This window comes from Lemur catta, chromosome 2, assembly GCF_020740605.2.
Source record: "Lemur catta isolate mLemCat1 chromosome 2, mLemCat1.pri, whole genome shotgun sequence".
Lineage (NCBI taxonomy): Eukaryota > Metazoa > Chordata > Mammalia > Primates > Lemuridae > Lemur > Lemur catta.
This window is the reverse complement of record NC_059129.1, coordinates 13,757,419-13,777,241: the sequence shown is the minus strand read 5'-3', so window position 1 is coordinate 13,777,241 and position 19,823 is coordinate 13,757,419. Positions and strand designations below refer to the sequence as shown.

General features: G+C 40.6%; 1 protein-coding gene across 1 annotated transcript; it reads right to left on the bottom strand.

The window, feature by feature from the left end:
* Positions 1–4,557: 4,557 nt before the first annotated feature.
* On the bottom strand, positions 4,558–15,547 carry ANKS4B (ankyrin repeat and sterile alpha motif domain containing 4B). The gene is made up of 2 exons (XM_045542095.1): positions 15,323–15,547; positions 4,558–5,997 (listed from the first exon to the last, which is right to left on the bottom strand). The coding sequence occupies exons 1-2, from the start codon at positions 15,484–15,486 to the stop codon at positions 4,926–4,928; spliced, it is 1,236 nt and encodes a 411-aa protein (XP_045398051.1). The 5' UTR covers positions 15,487–15,547; the 3' UTR covers positions 4,558–4,925.
* Positions 15,548–19,823: the final 4,276 nt, after the last annotated feature.

The window sequence follows — 19,823 nt, the reverse complement described above, 5'->3', positions numbered from 1 at the left end:
TCTCTTACCAAAAACACAGATGCAAAATCCACAGATGTCCACTACAGGGTCAGTGTTTCATGGGGCGTTGATAATCCAACCTCAACTTACAGATGGGGAAACTGAGGTGCAGAGATGCCTTCCCTGGGCCCCCTGAATCACTAGCAGAACTGTGTTGCCTTGTCCTGCCAAAGGCCCTGTCCAAATCCCACCCCCACCCCCAGGCTGGTTATCAGATAAGTCTGCTGCAGAGCAAGGCATGTTGTTTTGCTTTGTTTTCCTACTCATACTCCTCCTGGCAGGGCCTCTTCATGCTCCAGGTAGCTCAGCCAAAAGTTTGTTATGTTTGCCAGGCTGTCTGGACAGGGGCCTTTGTGCTGAAATAAGATACCCCCATGATCTGATTCTGCACATCTCAAGGGACTGTGGAGTCTTTCTGGGAATCTTAATAGTCACAACCTTAAGAGATGTGTAGAGAAGGGATGATGAGAATATTCATTTATATATTTCTTCTTTCATCCATTCCACAACAGCCCCTATCATAACTCTATGCCTGGCTACTACGACACAACAGAAAAAAAATAGTCCTTGCCCTCAAAGAACACATAGTCCAGAACGAAAAACAAATATATTTTTAAAAAAGCAATTACAGTACAGTGCTTTGGTGTTGCAGGAACATACGATCAAGGGTCATGGCAGGAAATATAAATGCTCCTCAACTTGGGGTTGTGTCCTGACAAACCTTTCCTACGTTGAAGATACTGTAAGCCAAAAATGCATTTAATACACCTATGAAAGGTCGTAGCTTAGCCTAGCCTACCTTAGATTTGCTTAGCATGCTTTCATTAGCCTACGGTTGGGCAAAATCGTCTGGCAGCACAGTACACTGTACAGCATTGGCTATTTACCCTGATGATCCCATGGCTGTGGTTTGCTGCCACTGCCCAGCATGCAGACAGAGTGTCTTGCCACTTTCTACTCAACGCATATCACTTTCACACCATCGTCAAGTCAAAAAAATCATAAGTTAAACCATCACTAAGTTGGAGACCGTCTGTAGATGCCACACTCAAAAGGTGTGATTGAAAACAATTTAGTGAGGAGGCTATTTAGAAAGAAACACTGCAAGGTTAGCAATAGTTGAAAGAGCAGTTAGTGGAACCCAGCAAGAACTGGGGAGGTAGCAGAGGGCTGCCAGGTGGGACATGTGGGCTTGGATGATGGAAGACAGCTGCTGCCCAACAGGGAAATAGCAAGAGGAATAAATGCCCCAGTCTCTCTCTCTTCCACTCTCTGATCACTTGCTGGTAACTCCCATTGGCCAAACCCAGCTGGAAGCCCAAGAGCAAGGGAGCCCTTTGATGCAGTCCCCAGAGGTCAACCACCTGGGACACAGAGCAGGGTGGAAAATAGTAGACAGAACTTCTGAAGATGGCCCGCACAGCTAGGAAAAGTACTCCACCCAGACTAGCGGTGGAGAGAGAGGGTAAGTCTGTCAGTGAGGATGGCTGCATGGAGGAAGGGTTTTCCAAGCAGAGGGAGGATGGTTGTGTAAAGGCACATATGTGAGACAAGGTATATTCAGGAAGCTATGAGAAATCTAGTATGGTTGTAATTAGGGGACAGAGAGAATGGTCAGAGATGAGACCAGAGGCTTGGAGGACAGAACAGGGTTCTCCAATCTGAGGGACTTGCGTGTGGCAGGGAGAGTCAGAAAAACAAGGGGTAGGTAGAAACTGACAAAAGGAGATCTGCATGTTAAAAAGATTATTCAACCAGCATTGTGAAGAATGAGCGACAGAGGATACTTATAGCAGTCTAGGTGAATGATGATGGAGGCATGAACCAAGAGGTGGTCTTGCACTGCAGTCCCCAACCTCCAGGCCACAGACTAGTACTGGTCCATGGCCTGTTAGGAACCAGGGCGCACAGCAGGAGGTGAGCGGTGGGGCAGCTAGCAAAGCTTCATCTGTATTTACAGCCGCTCCCCATCAGTTCCATCACTGCATAAGCTCTACCTCCTGTCAGATCAGCAGCAGCCTTAGATTCTCATAGGAGCGTGAACCATACTGTAAACTGCGCATGTGAGGGATCTAGGTTGTGGCTCCTTATGAGAATCTAATGCCTGATGATCTAAGGTGGAGCTGAGGCAGTGATGCTAGTGCTGGGGAGCAGCTGCAAATACAGATTATCATTAGCAGAGAGGTTTGACTGCACGATAAATGTAATGCACTTGAATCATCCTGAAACCATCCCTCCCACCTCTCCCCTGGTCCATGGAAAAGTGTCTTCCATAAAACCAGTACCTGGTGCCAAAAAGGTTGGGAACTGCTGGTCTTACAAACACAGAAGAGGATTTAGATTTAAGATATATTAAAAAGTTGAAAGGGCTTGATGACCAATTGGGTGAGGAAAGGAAAAGGGAAAGAAGTGTTGGGTTAAACTTCCCATTCATGAAAAATGGATATTTAGAGCTGAGTGTTTCACCCTCAGCACTATCAACACCTAGGTCTGGATAATTCATTGTTGGGGGAGGCTGTCCTGTACATTGTAGGATGTTTAGCATCCATCGTTTCTACCCACTCACTGCCCCAACCCCCACCATCTCAGGACTATCAAAAATGTCTCAAACATTGCCAGAAGTCCTCTAAGGCACAAGGAGCAAAATCGCTCAGTTTGAGAACTGTTGACTTGAGAGGAAATGGGTTCAGTTCTGCACTCATTGAGTTTGAAGTACTTGTGAGGCAATTAAGGGGAGATGTCAGAAAAGGCTTGGGCTTATGGATTGCTGCTTATGATTTACAGAATTAATAAATGAGGATAGAGCCTTTCCATTATGCAGTACTACGTTGTAAAAAAAGGTTTATACCGTATTATAAAGGTTATAAATGCTTTAAGAATTCCAGATCTTTCAAACTAAACCCTAACTAAAGGGGCCTAAGAGAAGATGCTAGAACAATATAAAGGCCTTGATGAGAGACAAAGACAAGAGGATGATGTGCCAGGATGAGTTTCAAATACTCACTGATCTCAGACCTCCATCCCTTAAACTAGATGCTTAGAATCGCTCAATCCAATGACATCTGATCTCCCCACTCCCCTGCTCCTGGCCCTGCTTTTGTCCCCACTATGTAGCTTGACATAAAAGTCAATAAGCAGGAAAAGCAGCTGGGAGCGTTTCCCTGAAAAGAGGAGTCCGAGAAGTTACAGTGTGGTAAGAGTGTCTTGTGCTTACATTTCACGCTGTCGTGTAGCACAGGTCAGTTACATGCTCATAATTTCCTAAATCTGAGCTACCAGCCCATACCATTGCCTTGGGCTCCAAATCCATAATAAATATGTTGCATTAGAAGAGCCTAAAGGGGCCTGGTGAGACCCCCAGCAACAAACATTTCACAAAAAGGGATGGGAGTTGCATGTTCAGGTTCACGTCTACCAACCTGACTGATGACCGTCTCGTTGTTATGTAAGTTGAGGCAGGAAGTAGAACTAGTGTCTCATTAGGCAGATTCTGAACACTATGTGAAGAGGGGGTCCTGGCATCTACGATAACGAAACATTAAATACAATAGAGGCGGGCTTACCCTACACACTTTTTTGAGTGCCTTATATACGCCAACTACTTCCATGCACATTAATGAAGGCAAGCACAACTTCCGTTTATTCCAGAACAAAGTACAGTATTTGTAAACATAATCATCCCTTAATGCAACATATTTATTCAATGACTAATAAGCTTTCTGGGTCTATCCATTGAGGAAGAAGGAGCCAATTGTTCATCAGACTTGAGCATCTGTGTCCTCCCTAAGCTTATACCCTCCATGGTACCTCTTATAAGTAACCCAAACAGATATGAATCAGAAAGCATGCTGACAATAAACAGCTGCTTCTATATTATACACATAAAGCAACAGTAAACTTAGCTATTCAGTAGGGTTTCAATTTGAATTTGGGATAGCCACTCAAAACATGTTAGCAGCAATGTTGCCGGTTCATATTGTAGAACCTACATGTGTTCAGACAGGCAGCAATCATCATAGACAACAGTAAATAAAACCTAGGTACATAATGAGCACAAAAAGGTAAAATTTACTTTTACAAGCAAATCTCCCCTCCAAAGAACCTAGATATTTTTTTCCTTTTTTAAGTTTCCGTAGGTGTTTGCCCTTAGAAAAATCATTAATAGGCAGACTTTTTTTTTTTTCTGTATCCTTCTTTCTCTCTTCCCCTACCCCCTCGCTTAGGTGCTGTATTATTCTGCTACGACTGCCACGACAAAATGCCACAGACTGGGTGGCTTAAACAACAAACATTTATTTTTTCACAGCTCTGGAGGCTGAAAGTCCAACATCAAGGTGTTGGCACGCTTGTTTTCTCCCGAGGCCTCTCTCCTTGGCTTGCAGATGTCTTCTTCTCACCGAGTCCTCACATGACCTTTCCTCTGAGCATTCATCCTTGGTTTCTCTTCTCTCCCACCATTCATATGGGATTAGGGACCCGTCCTTATGACCTCATTTAACCTTAATGGCCTCTTTAAAGGCCTGTCTCCAAATACAGTCACATTGGGGTTTAGGGCTCCAACATATGAATTGGGGGGGAACAAAATTCAGTCCATAACAGGTACCCCATATTCTATTTCTTTCTTCATTTTTCCTACCTGCCAGTCTGTCTCCATTCTCAGGCAGTAGTATCATAGACCCATTTCTGTTACTTGTAAACATGTAAACATCTGTTAAGGGATTAGATGCATTTAAGTAGACACCAGGCCTCAGGCCAATGAGGAACTTTAGTCTCCAACAATGGGGAAAGTCGTAGAGCTAAGGACAGCACTGGAGTTAGAATCCCCAGGCTGCACAGATGAGAAAGGAAGAAGCAAGCTAATATGACGAGAGATTATAATGTTAAGTCAGCAGGCTCACCCTGTAGACCCAACACTCTCCTCTCCATCAGAGGCTGGTGTCGACCAGATGCCCAGGCTGCTGTAGCACCTGCTTCCTTCTGTTGATGGCATTAAGAACTTTCTTCCTGGGACCCAGCTGCATTTGTATGCTCTGAAGGTCCTCATCAGAGCACAGCAACAGAGCTTCTAGATCAATCTGCTCTCTCCTGAAAATGGGGAGGAACTCTTCCAGGTGCTGGGACTGCAAGAACACCTCCAGGGGAGTAGCATCAACCACATCCTCTTCCCAGTCCACTTCACCCTCATCCCAGGGCAGATCATCTTCAAGGCCATTTTCCTCTCCCTCTTCATCAGCCTCAGCTCCTTGTCTTTGAAGCAATTCACTGGGCATTTTAAATCCCAACTCCATCTTACTGTCTGAGATGTCTTCAGGACTTAATACTCTGTTCCTTTGAAAAACAATATTTCCGAGACCTGGACGTTTGAGAATGGACTCATGTTGTGTACCACCGTCCTCCTCTGCTGAGAACTGGAGCTTCTCTTTGAAGTCCCCTGAGAATGAGTCTTCCTCCTCCTCTCCAAACACTTCCATCACGTTCCTCTGCCCGCTTCTGCCTTCCTTCCCCACCTGCTCTGCTGTGTCTTTGCTCTTCTTTAATTTTATCTTGAAAGTGTCTTTAATGCCCTTGGACAGTGACCCGAACGCACTGGAAAGAGAAGCGTTTGAAAAGGATGAACTGGAGAAGGTGCCCTTGGAGGAAGAAAGAGTCCCAGATTCCCCCTTGCTGGTGGTGCGGGCCATCTTATTTTGGTGCTTCTCCTGGAGCCTCTCACACTCTTTGATCTGCCTCCTGGCGTTCTTTTCAGCCTGCTCCTTCAGCCTGGTGACCTTCCTGGGGTTCATTATGTTCTGGGTCGTGGCAGCCTTATCCAAGAGAGCAACACATTCATTCTGCTCCCTGCTGGCAGCAGCATCCAGCGGGGACCGTAAGTCATTATCCAGGGCAAAGATGTTGGCCCCAAAGTTGACCAAGAAAGAGACGCAGTGGGCATGGCCATTGGAGGCTGCATAATGTAGAGGAGTATTTCCCCAGATGTCACATCTATCGGGGTCCCCTCTAGAAGAGAAAATATAAAAAAAAAATGTTGAATTTTTCTTCTTGGAACATAAGGTCCACAAAATAGAAATAAAAATAAAGAATAAAATGCATATTAATGCAAGCATATTCATCCTGCATTGACATTGTTGTTATGTGAAACCTGCTCTAAGTCTGGACATGTCACATCTAGATGCCACCTGGCCAGAAACAGAAAGCTCCCATCTCTACCCTGTGTCTCCTTTTCAAAAGCAAGAAAAGCTTTCCAAGAAACTCTAGCAGACCAACTTTTCTGTCTCACTGGCCTGAACTGGGTCATATGCCTAAGGGAAGGGAAATCTAGTACTATACTTAACTCAGATCAATTAGAATTTCCCCCTAAAGCTAGGTGTGCTAGCTCCCGGTGGTGTGTAGACTGTTCTCCAGTAATTCTACAATCCAATGGTGTGGTGATAGATGTTTAACAAGTGGCTCATTCAGGGAAAAAAATCAAGGCCCTGATTTATATTGTGTGCCAATTTCTATGGTATAAATATATCCACTGTGGCAAATTTCAAGCTACCAATGTGACATCACTGGACACAGAGTTTGGAAGAAATACACAGTAGCATACCATCAAAAGTTACCTCTACCATAGAAATCTAATAGATATGTATAATCTTAAGAAAATAGGTGATAATAAAATGTAGTAAAACAATTAGGAAGTGATGAGTTTTGAGTGTTACCCTTTTAATATTGTTTATTAAATTGTAAGTTTATAAAATTTTATTTTTAATAATGGCTATATTTAACTGACTGTCAAATTTCCTGAAAATTTAGCAATAACCTCTCACAAGCTGGTTCCAGCATGCCTCTGCTACCCTCCTCTGAGTCACATGAGGGGAAATAAATAACTGAACAAAACTCGGTCTCTATCAGCAGGAAAGAAGAAAGGAATGGATTTTGGGTAGGTAGCAAATCATTATTCATTATGAGTAGACTATCTCTATTCCTAAACTTACTTCCATGTGATGTCATCATCATATACATGACTAGTTCTACAAGAGTTTAAGGTGGAACTGAGAGAGCTATTAGATGATATTAAGGCCAGAGACGCAATGCTTGGTACAGAAACAGGGACATGGTAGGTGCTCAGTGAAGATCTGTGGAATGAATGAACTCCTACTGGAATCCTGCCCCAGGCTACAAGCTCCCCTCTCCCATGAGACCTTGACTTGCAAACAGGCACAGATAAAAAGTAATAATTTATTCTCACCTGTAGCTCTGGCCCCATGCCACTGCTGAGGACTCTGATTATACAGATGCTAAAAGGTATCTTTCCTTGCCCTAGTCTAGAGCTCAAAATTAGGATCTCACTAAACTCTAGCCTGGCTGCCCCCATGGAAGGAGGACAGTGAGTCTGAGAAGTCCTCTTAACATCCCTGGTGAGTAGAAGGAAGAAACAGAAGAGAAGACCCTCACCCTTGCGATTGATCTGTGAGTGCACCACGACCCCTCTGCTAGCTCCTGGCTGCTCAAAGTTTGGTCCCCAGACCAGCAGCAGAAGCATCAGCTGCGAGTTTGTTAGAAATGCAGAATGTTGGACCCCAGGCCAGACTTACTGAATCAGAATCTACGCTTTAACAAGATCTCCAGGTGATTTGTAGGCTCACTACAGGTTAAGAAGAGCTGTACTAGTTAACAAGGCCCGACAGTTGTCCTATCATTTGATAAGTCAGATTCGTAACTGCTCCAAGGGAACCCCTGGCTGCCTCATGCTCTTTAGGTACCAAACACTGTCACATTCACTGCCACCAACCATCACAATCTCCCTCTTCGAGAAGGAAGGCAAGAATAGTCGTCAGAGGAGTAAAATAGGACTCAGAGAGCTTAACTGCAGCCTCCAAGTCTAATCACCTCCAACACAAACATTACATGAACACAACTCAGCTTTTCCACTTTACCTGCTACAAGGCCTCAAGCTTAGCTTTTCTAGGACTCAGTTTCCTCATCTGTAAATTGAGGATAATTATATTACCCACTCATAGAGTTGTTATGTGAATTAAACAAGTTAATACACATAAAGCATTAGAAATGTGGTTGGTACATAGTGAATATTCAATAAACATTACTTATTATTAATATCATTTCCTTTGTCCCCAAACTCATAATCCTTAATTTCATGTTTATGTGTTCTCACATCCATCTAGTAAATTCCTGCAGCACAATAGCTATTGTGGGTTTTTTTAAATATTAGTTATAGTCTTAATTTGTCAAATATTTATGCCTTGCCTCCCTAATTAGACAACATACCTTAGAAGGCAAAGCCTATGTCTGTTTCTCCTTTGCATCATCTGTATCTCCTAGCAACACAACCCGAAGAAGCCAAGCAGGTAATGTAAGTACCTGAATGGAGCCAGGTTTGTTTTTTCAACAAGGTCATAGTTAAGTGCATGCTCCGTCTAGAAAGGACACCCATAACTCAGCTGTGGCAGATGCTACCTTGAACAATAGCAGAAACAATATTGCCAGAGCTTCCAGTTTTCAAACGAAGCCAGAAATCTGGATTTTCATGTGAATTTTTTTTATTTTTAAGTGTTGGCTTAAATTTAAAAGAAAAATATAGTGAAGTTCAAATAAAACACATTTGTGGACTAGCTCCAGCAATTGGCAACCTCCTTCCGAGCAGAGAGAACAGTGTAAGCAGATGCACAGATGGCTGATATTATGTGCCATATTTGGGAAACCAGGAGTATAGATCAGTGTGATAAGAGTGCATGGAGTTGGGGATAAGGGAAAGGACTAGGAAAGAAAGGAAAGAAAATGAAATTTAATCTAAGGAAAGCAAAGAGTATTGAGTAGCACAGTTTTCTTGGGCAGCTGCTTTCAAGAAGGCTCTGATCAACCAGCCTGATTTAATTGTTTTGGATGAAGGGAGACCCCTTTCAACCTTGGCACAGCCCTACATCTTAAGGAGCACAGTGCCTCACCCCTAAACACGTGGTTTCACTTTTTATTTATTTTAACCAAACACCAGATTCAAAAGACTCCTTAAGTACCCTAGACATCAAAGAGGGATTGTGAAACCTCCAAGACATTGTTATAAACATAAACAAAAACATACTGATTAAATTTGCCTGAAATTATCTTTGGTTTGGATAAGAAAAAAACAAAATTATTGGGAGGAATGAGCTGTGGTGGGAATGTAGCCGTGTATTAAGAAGTTTGTGATAAATCTATATGCTTAAGGCCATAGAGTAGTGGAATTTTCCCATTTCACTGACTCTTAAATGATGCTTTCAAGATGGGAGACAGAGCATGAAGAATATCTGAGATGACCTTAAAAGTGGGTTTTCGTTTGAGAAAATTTCAAATGCAAAATTCCAGACTTACAGATGAAACTGGCAGTAAGATGACTGATGAGTTTTCCTAGCACACTTAAGCTATTCACACTTGCAAAAAATTCTATTTACAACCTTCCAAATTTAATACAACTTAAATAAAAATATTTTCTACTGACAAGTTGCACATGATCCTTCTAAATTTAATCCTTGTCACTTTTCACTTTGCTTGATCAAACAATTGCACATACCTGCCTGCCCAGGTATTCACAAATGGGTCCCCCTCGTTTGATGATCTGAGTTCAACACTGATGCTCTATGGTTTTCTTGGGTTAAGCTCAGTCTAATGTTGATTGTTTCCCTATGTCTTTTTTTCCCCAAAAAGAGAAACTCGCTGAAGAGATTTTAAAATAATCCACATTTTGCCCTTGATTTTTGGTAAATCAATGCATTTGGGTAATAACTTTTAAAGCTGCCTTGGTATTATTGTCACTAAATAGGCAATTTGCTTAAATTAAATTACTCTGAGCATATGTTCCTGAAGGGGATTTGATTTTTTGTGAGGTTCTCAGAAAATAATCATTCTTTCAAAAATGTTTTTCTGCATAAAAAGGAATATTTGGACTAAATAATAATCAAAGAAATACAAATTAAAACTATGCACTACCATTCTTTTTGCCCATCAGATAGGCAATGATTAAAAAGAATAGTGATACTCAGTTTTGGCAGGAGTGTAGGGAAAGAAACACTGCTGGAGGAAGCATAAGGTGGTTCAAATTTCCTGGCACAATAAAGGACTGGCTTCAAACTGTGTCATGAATAGGCAACTGCTTAAACAGATTATGGACTCAGTCTAAGTGTCCATCAATGGTTGAATGGATAAAGAAAATTTGGTATACACACATAATGGAATATTATTCAGCCTTAAAAAACAAAGGAATCCTGTCATTTTTGGCAATGTGGATTAACTTGGAGGACATGTTAAATGAAATAAACCAGGCACAGAAAGATAAATACTGCATGATCTCACTTACACCTGGAATCTAAAAAAGTCAAACCCATAGAAGGAGAGAGTAGAACGGTGGTCACCAGGGGGTGCAGGTTGGGGACTTGAGATGTTGGTCAAAGCATACACAATTTCAGTTAAACAGGAGGAATAAGTTCAGGAGATCTATTGTAAACATGGTGACTGTAGTTAAGAATAATGTATTATATACTTGAAATTTGCTAAGAGAATAGATTTTAAGTATTCTCACTGCAAAAAAGAATGATGTGATGTAATGCATATGTTAATTAGCTGGATTTAACCATTCTACAATTTAAAATATTTCAAAACATGTGTACACAATTATACATATTTTTTATTTGCCAATTAAAAAATAAATAATGAAATAATAAAACAGAATACCATCTAGTTATTAAAAATAGTGGCATGGATCACAACTTTTTTTTTTCTTTTTAATTATTCTAGGTATATAGTAGTTGTGTATCTTTATAGGGTACATGTGATGATACAATGTGAATTAATCAAATCAGGGAAATTGGGGTATCCATCACCTCAGGCATTTATCATTTCTTTGTGTTAGGAACATTCCAATTCTACTCTTTTAGTTATTTTAAAGTATACCCTAACTTATTGTCGACAGATCTCAACTTTTAAGTGGAAATGGTCCATGATATATTGTTCATTAGAAGGCTTCAGTACAGTTCATATACTATGATTGCCTTTTTATGGGAGAGAAACATACATGTGCATGCATGCGCTCAAAGGAGAAAGTCTGAAAGGATAGATACACAAATGTTGATGACTGTCAGAATTAACATGATTTTTACTTTTATGTATATCTTTCCAATATGATATGAAATAATATGTATTCTTTTAAGAATTAGGGAGAAAAAACTTATTTCCATTTTAGAAAATAAAACAAAACCAAAAATTCCATGTATATTTTAAAGGCAAAATGAAATTTTTTTGTAATTGGGGCCATTATTCTTCCCAGTATAGGCTAATACATGTAATGACTGTTTTTCATCTTTGAATTTAAAAAAGAAAGTTAGTTTTCCAACAAAGTCAGAGTTTTGATATTAATGGTTACTAACAGGATCCATTGTCTCAGTCAGGTAGTGACAGGTAAACACTCAGATCGTCAAACTGGAATGAATCTCAATAGTTAATAAGCTTCAAAATTCGATTTTTAACTTTCTTCTCTTTTTAACCTCCTTTAATCTAATTGGCAAGACTGGTTCTTAGGATTGACTATGGTCAAAAAGGGAGGAAACCTATAAAAATTCTCACAAGACTTCGTTTTAGCCTACACCAGGCCAACTTAACACAGCAGATCTTAAATACTTCTGGGAGGAAGCAAACAAAATTCTGAGATGTACTAGAACCGATGAGAAAACAAGAGTTTAGAAGGAAGGACTAGAAAAAGCAGAGTTTGAAGAATTTTTGTGCCCATAGCCAGTGTTTAATAAATATAAATAAATGGGCTGGATTTTGATACTACATTGAAAGAAATTATGTTACCATGTCAACTTAGTAGAAAAAGAAATGGACTATATAACTAATTGTGTTGAAACAAATAACTAACCACTTGGAGAATGTATAGTTATATTATAACTTCAGATCTTAAATCACAATAAGTTATATATGAATGAAGTATTTAAAATAAAAAATGAAACTAGAAAAGTACGAAAGAGTCAGTCATTATTTAGGCATGACCTCAAAGTTAGAATTATATAACAAAGATTGGTAGGCTTATATATACTTAAAACATATACTTTAAAAATATGTGTGTCTGACTTTATATTTAAAATGTCTGTTGTCAAAAGTATGAATTATATATTGTGAAAATAGTTATCATATATGTGACAAAGGGTTGATTGATGTCATTAACTTTAAAAGGCATTTTTTAAATCAATGAGAAATGTTGAAGACCCCAATATAAGAGTAGGATGAGGTTATAAATACATAGTTCACAAAAGTGGAATTACAGTGGCCACTAAGCATAAAAAGAATTTTCAACCTCATCAGTAACCAAAGAGAAGAACATTAAAGCCACACACACTGATATATCACTTTGAACTTATCAGATTGGCATAATTGGGTCCTCACTTTCTGAAGGACAATTTGTCAATACACACAAAAAAGTTTTTAAACTGCACATATGCTGCTATGGTTTGAAAGTTTGTAACCCCTCCAAAATTCATGTTGAAACTTAATCCCCAATGTGCTAGGCGCAGTGATGCACGCCTCTAATCCCAGCTATCCAGGGGGAAGAAGAGGCTGAGGCAGGAGGATTGCTTGAACCTAGGAGTTGGAGACCAGCCTGGGCAACATAGCAAGATCCTATTTCAAAAAAATAAAAAAAGAAAAAAAACACTTAATCCTCAACATAATAGCGTTAAGAGGTGTAGCCTTTAGGAGGTGATTGAGTCATGAGGACTCTGCCCTCATAATGGGGCTGGGTGTCCTTATAGAAGGGCTGGACAGAAGGAATTTGTCTCTTTTTTCCCCCTTCATTTTTTTCTCCATGTGAGGACACAGCCTTTCTCTCCTCCATATGATGCAGCAACAAGGCACCATCTTGGAAGCAGAGATTGGGCTCCCACCAGACACCACACTTGCTGGTGCCTTGATCTTGAATGTCTCAGCCACCAGAACTATAAGACATAAATTTTTGTTTTTTATAAATTACCTAGTCTAAGGTATTCTCTTATAGCAGCACAAATGGACACATGGCAATTGATCCAGAAATTTCACTTTGGAGGACTTATTCTCAAAAACTATGAGCACAGATTTATGTACAAGGATAGTCATCACACTACTGTTTAGGGAAAATAAATCATTTGTCCAAGAGAGAGATTGACTAAGAAATATATTTGTTAACTAGAATACTAAGAAGTACCTGAAAATTAAATTATGGAATTTATATTGACATGGTATATATACATATACATGTATATTTATACACAGTGTATATATTTATATACACAATATATTTTAAATATATTAAAAACATAAATGTTAACAGTATGGCACGATAGGACTTTTTTTCATATTTTGTGCGTTATGTGTGTGGTTTAATTTTCTGAGTTCATTTCATGTTACTTTTGTAATTAAAGATCAGCAGAACAATTACCGTGAGAAAATGTTTCAGGCTTACAAAGAAGGGAGAGAGAATATTTCAGTGTTGCCACTTAAAGAGGACTTCAAGTGGAGCAAGAACTCTCTGAGGACTGAGAAAAACCCCAAGCCCTCTTTTAAGAGGACAAACTCACTCCCTGGTTTTGGAGCAACTGACCTCTTGCAGTTTGTGGCAAGGAGGGACGCTTTTGGTAGATGGAGAAAGTTTGGGAAGCCTGGGCTGAGCAGGAGAAGAGGTGAGATGTGCAGGTTACAGACCTAGAGAGGGCTGACTGGGGGGGGGGGCAGGGTGGAGGTGTCTGGGAAAAGGAAGTCTTAGATCAGACAAGAGGGATGGGGAAGAACTGCTTCCCTCACTTCCTCCTTCGGTCTCAGCTTAGCCACCTCTGCACCCCTGGGTTCTTCTTACTCTCCCTGAAGTGTCCCTGATTTCAAAAAAGATTGTCAGTATCCACAGCCTGCTGAAGCCAGAACCTGGGGCCTTGAATCTTCTCTTCCTTTTTCTTCCAACATCCAGTCAATCCTTCTCAACTCTACAACCAAACTGCCACTCATGCCAATCATCCATCCACAGTTCCCTCTGTGAGTACCCTAGTCCAACTCATCCCACGTTGACCATTAAAACAGCCCCCATTCTCTCTGGCTGCTACACAATGACATGAGCAAATGCTGTAAATGTAAATCTACCCGGTGGCTCCTCTGCATAAAGCCAAGACATGGCTTCCCAGACCCTTAGGATGAAGTTAAACTCCTTACCAGAGTTTACAGGGCTCTTTGTGATCTAATCTTAGCTCTTACACCTGCCCTGTTCCTACTCAAGCCATGGCCAGCCATACTCAATTTCTTCAGTTCCCAGGATGCACAGTGCTCTGTCTGGGGGAAAACTCTCTTCCTTCCAGCCAACTCTTTCTCATCTTTTGAAACCCAGCTTAAACACTTCACCCTCAGGAAAGCCTTCCTTCACCCCTGAGATTGAGATTTACCGCCCTCTACTTCCCCTTTTGTAACATATCATGGACAACCTGTTCATCTTCCCTCTCAAATCTGATCACCCTGATAGGGACTGTGTCTCTCCTGTTGATCAAAGTGTCCCATAACTTTGGCACATAACAGATACTAAATAAATATGTATTGAATTGAATTCACTTAGCTCCTTTATTTACACTTTTATTTTTTTCTTTCTTTCCCCCACTTAAGACATAGTTGCCAACACTGCCTAGCCCCTCTCGTAACAGGTAGAACAAGTAGAAGAAAAGAGATAGTTAACTCCTGTTATTGAAATTTGGGGGGAAGGAAGAGGCTGTAGGTGTGAGTGTGTATGTGTATCTGCTAACCAGAGAGGTAACAGAATTAAGATATGCTAAAGATCCCTCTTACAGCTTGTAAAACCAGCAACTCCATTCAAGAATCATGAGCTTTCACTGGGACTGAGCAATAATAAAAGGCTGTGGGATTTTAATGGCATAGATGAAAAAATAAAAGCACAGCATTTGTTCCAACCAAGGTGGATAACTGAAAATCAAGTAAAATAGTGACCTCTTTTTAAAGAGTAAACTATTTAAATTTTATGCAAAAGATTTTTAAAGGCATCGAATTAAAATGTCCTCCCCTCACCGCCCCCAGTGCAGATAACAGTGCCTTAGGGTTCAGGGTCTCTCCTCTGAGTGTGGCTAAGGGATGAGCCACTCCCATGGTGCCAGTTCTCAGCGAGAAACGAGAGCATCTCTAGGCCTAGTTTTCTTCCTTTCTCTGAAGAGCCAGTTATTTAGACAATCTAGAAAGGACAAAGTATTTGCACTGACTTCCCTGCCTCTTGCTGCTGCCTGCAAAATCCTATCGTAAAAACCGTTTCCAACCGAAACCAACGGATTGAACTTACCCTCTGCTGCAGATTATTTCCAGGGCTTCCAAGTTCCCATGGTAGGCTGCCAGGAGAGTGGGGGTCATGCCATCTTCGTCAGAAAGATTTAGATCTCGCTTGGTAGCTTCTTTCAGAAGTTCCAGGTAGCTATCGCTAGCAGCTTGGTGGTAGCGAGTGGACATTTTTTCCTGCTCACCAGAGCTTGGCCAGATAGCTCTCTTCAGGCAGAGCAGAGCAGGATGTTGAAGGAGCAACCTTCCTATTAGAGCAGGTTAATCAGTGACAAGGAAGAGTGTCACCCAAGGGCAAATTTCATTCCGGCCTCCTTTCATGGAAGGCAGCCAGAAAGTTACAAGGCAATGAACTTAGACCTTTTCTCTCTGGCACGGCCACAACATTGACTATTGAAGCCTGCTGTGTTCATCTTAAGTGTTTTGAGGCACATTTCATTTTTACTATGTCCATGAACAAGTCTTGAATGTAATATTGATTGGTCATCTAGGCACAGAATGTATGAAATAATTTCCCAAAAAGTCAGAATTAGTTTAGTTCACTCGGGAGGTTTTTTAAAAACCAGCTTTATGAGATATAATTTGTACATTATAAAATTTACCCATTTTAAGTCTACAATTCAATGATTTTTAGTAAATTCACAGAGTTGTGCATCCACTACCATAATCCAATTTCAGAGTATTTCCATCACCTCCAAAAAGTCCCTCATGCTCATTTGTAGTCAATCCCCATTCCCACTCCCAATCCCAGGAAACCACTAATCTGCTTTCTGTCTAGATAGATTTGCTCATTATGGACATTTCATATTGATGGGATCATACAATATATAGTGAGCTTTTTTTCAATCCACCTACCTTTTCTTCCTTTCTTCCTTTTTATTGCTGAATAATATTCCACTGTACTAATATATCAGTTGTTCTTTATCCACTCAATGGTTGATGAACATTTGGATTGTTTCCATTTTTGGCAATTATGAATAATGCTGCTAGTAACATTTACATACAAGCCTCTGTGTAGACATATATTTTCACATCTCGGGTACATACCAAGGTCTTGTGTAAATAAGCATTTGAATCTGTTCTGCTGAACTCTTGGAAGGCCAGAGAAGAATATGTGCCATATACACAGTGGAGAGACTTTGAGGATCAGACCTGAGTGGCAGTGTCCCTTCTTTTCCTCTCCCTGAGTGAAGGAACACACAGATCTCTGCTTTATAGATAATCAGAGTCCTAGGTAAATTCTTCACCCAAATGCTACTTCCTCTTGGCCAGGACTGGACTCAAGTCAAGGCCCTCATCGATCTTCCTATTGGAGCCTCACCCTGCCCCACACCTTCCTACAACACTAGTACTATACAATACTCCTGCAATACTAGTATAACTCAACTTAGAGAAACATCCTGCTAGCGATGTCTGTGTCCCCGCCGACTGCTATTTAGGTTTAGAGAAGTAGGTTTTATTTCGTCCTTTGTTTTCCCAAAACTCTAGAAACTCAACCTATTATCTGGCACTCCAAGCATTTAACTATTTCACCTTATGAAGCCCTTCTATCCAGACAGCACTTATTTTTGTCAATGGCCCAGAGAAAACAGGGTTAATAGGCCCCAGGGGCAGCACCCGGAGAGATTCTCCCACCCATGGGTCCCCTCCTCCCCCCATAGCAATTGTCAACTACTCATTGTTGTGTTCATGATTTTGTAGCCTCTCCTGACATAACAGCTGCAGGTGATCTAAACAGGTGTTCCATCTACCATGGAGTCCAACCCTTGCCAAGAGGAAGTAGCATTTGGATGAAGAATTTACCTAGAACTCTATCTATAAAGTCCTGTGTGCTCCCTTGCTCAGGGACAAGAAAAGAAGGGACAAAAATTAGTGGTGGTTGATACGTCCAGTTTACCCCCAAGAAAAACAAATGCTAGCAAAGTGCAAACCAGACTTCTCCCTTGTTCTTCTGAAAAATCACTCACTGCTAATTGGGAAAGAAATTTCAACAGCTTGTGCAGCCCAGAAACACATATTTTTAGTAATGAGACTGCCCTCTGTCCTAAGAGATCTGGTTTTCAAAAGCAGACTTTGTTTGATCTCTAAAGCTATTCACGTCTAATTACAGAAGAAATTCATTTGTATGGTGGGGAAGCACATTTTTTGCGTAAGAAGGAAAAAGAAAGATCAGAGCACAACATCGCTTTTAACAAGATTACTTCATCTAATGAGGATCTTATTGTGAATTTTAATGAAAATAAAAACAATAATAGAAAGTAAAGGAAATTCAGTGGGATTACAAAAGTCCTGTTGTTACATGGAAAACTTAACAGGAACCAGGCGAGGGCAAAACAAGGCGTCGTTAACACACCACTGTTACGTGCTGAACTTGGATTTATGAGAAACATATCTGTTGGGTAAAGACATGTGCAAATGTACGATGCAGAAGAGGTCACTTACACATGTATTTTTTTCTTTTTAATACAGTAAGAAAACTATCCAACCTATTTGATATGGATTTTTCCTACTCAAAAGAAACTTCAGCAACCTCATTTCTAATTTAAATACATATGTTACTGTTAAAATAGAAGAAACTTTCTTTTCCACATTGAAGGTCGTTGGTGTTTTCCTTACAAACATTTTTAAAGAATATAAACATGAAGCAATCAAGAGAACCATTGTCTGCCCTTTGTTTTTTCTTCTCCAAATGAAAACTTTTATGAAAATAGTCAGGTGGGTAAGTTAACTATTGAAATTATAATGTCCCTGAAGTATTGATTTGGCTTAATTTATTCACATAAGTTTCAAGCCATTCAAAGCCCTATTTTTCTGCCAGAAAAATAAAGACAGAGATGTTATTGTACCATCTGGTTTGCATGAGGAATCTCTTGGCATCTCTTAACTGCATATTTTATAAATGCTAAATCCCAGATGGCATACATTGTAACAGTGGAGAGTTTTATAAAGGCTTCCAAAAACAAATTCTTTAAAATTTGAATACCGGATAGTCTAAGCAGGGGCTATGAATTTAAATTTTACACTTGAATCAACTGGCTTTATTAGCTGGACAAATTTCCCTCTTTTATGCCTTTCCCGTTTCCTAATTAATTATTGGTTCTTGTATGTTGACTTGAAGATTTCAATCAACATAGTTCTTCCACCAACAGGTCCCCCCTACAACTTGATGACCTGAATCCTCACTCAAAATTCAAGCTGTATGAAAACTGTAGGAACTGTGTTTGCATCATCTTCCCTCTGTACATGTCTGTGTCCAGATTTCCTCTTCTTATAAGGACACCGGTCGTATTGGATTAGGGCCCACTCTAATGACCTCATTTAACACAATCACCCCTATAAAGACTCTGTCTCCAAGAGTCTTGATCATTTATACATCAGTGCTTAGCACAAGACCTGTACATCGTGGCCTTGACCAAAATTTCCTTCCCTTCATCCTAGAAAGACTCAACAACTCATGTTGTTCATCTACTCTTTCCTGGTACTCTGTGTAAAGTGTGAACAATACAGGTGAGGCTCACAGGGGTGCAGGTGTACAAAAAGAGGAAGGGGTGGATTACAGAGTTATGGTGAAGGGAGATTTAACAGGACTTAGTGGTTACTTGACCATGGGAAGAAAATATTTTGGGGAAAAGATGCTTTAAAGATTCTACAAAGGTGAGAATCAACTTTTTTAAGCATGGGGGGGAGTAAAAACTGCAGAGATTGAGGGGAGCCCTGGATTCAATTCCCAGGACTGTCGCTAGGCAACTGTACCTAGAGTTATTGTACCTATCTGGAATCCAGGTTCCTCACCAGTAATACAAGGAGGTAGCAACCAAATTCTGTATCAGGTAGGTTTGATCAGAGAAACAGAACCATTCTGAATGATATTGAATAAGGTATTTATTATAGGGATTAGATTTATATAAATGCAGAGGTTGGCTAAACTGTCTAATAAGGCTATGTCTTTTGCACCTGGCATTAGACCTGAAATCAGTAGGGCCAGCAATTGGGATGGAAAAAGGGACATGAAGTGGTGAAGAGAAAGGACCAATGAGAACTCCAGAGAACAGAACAGAACTCATGCCTGTCTCTCACCACCTCCAACCTCGATGACGGGGGTGTCTGCAGGATAAGCTGCCACCTTGCACCACAGAGCTGCATGCACACCTGGCCCAGCATTCGCACACCTGGCCCAGCATTCAGAGAAGCTGAAGGAAGAGATCTGGGAGGAGCAGGAGGAGCTGCGGGGTCACTCCCGCTCCACGCCAACAGGATGAGGCAGCAGCTCCACCGCAGAACGAGTGGTCTCCAGGTGTGGGGGAGTTAAAAGCCAGTGTTTGAGGGGATAAATGTGGCCTATCTGTCTTGTTTGGCAGGCACAAGATTTTGAAAATATTTTTAAATTAACTATCAATCCTTGAAATTGAGGAAATGTAATAGAATCTAGATTTTCAACATCTAGTTGAAAAACTGAAGATCTTGACAGTACCCTCTGCCTGAGCTGAGAAGCTGCTGCTCCTTTAGTT

Bases quoted from the DNA above. Each gene is read 5' to 3' on its own strand.
- ANKS4B (XM_045542095.1), bottom strand. From the start codon at position 15,486: ATGTCCACTCGCTACCACCAAGCTGCTAGCGATAGCTACCTGGAACTT. The intron at 5,998-15,322 runs GTAAGTTCAATC...TTTCTCTTCTAG, and splicing joins GAAATAATCTGCAGCAGAGG to AGGGGACCCCGATAGATGTG.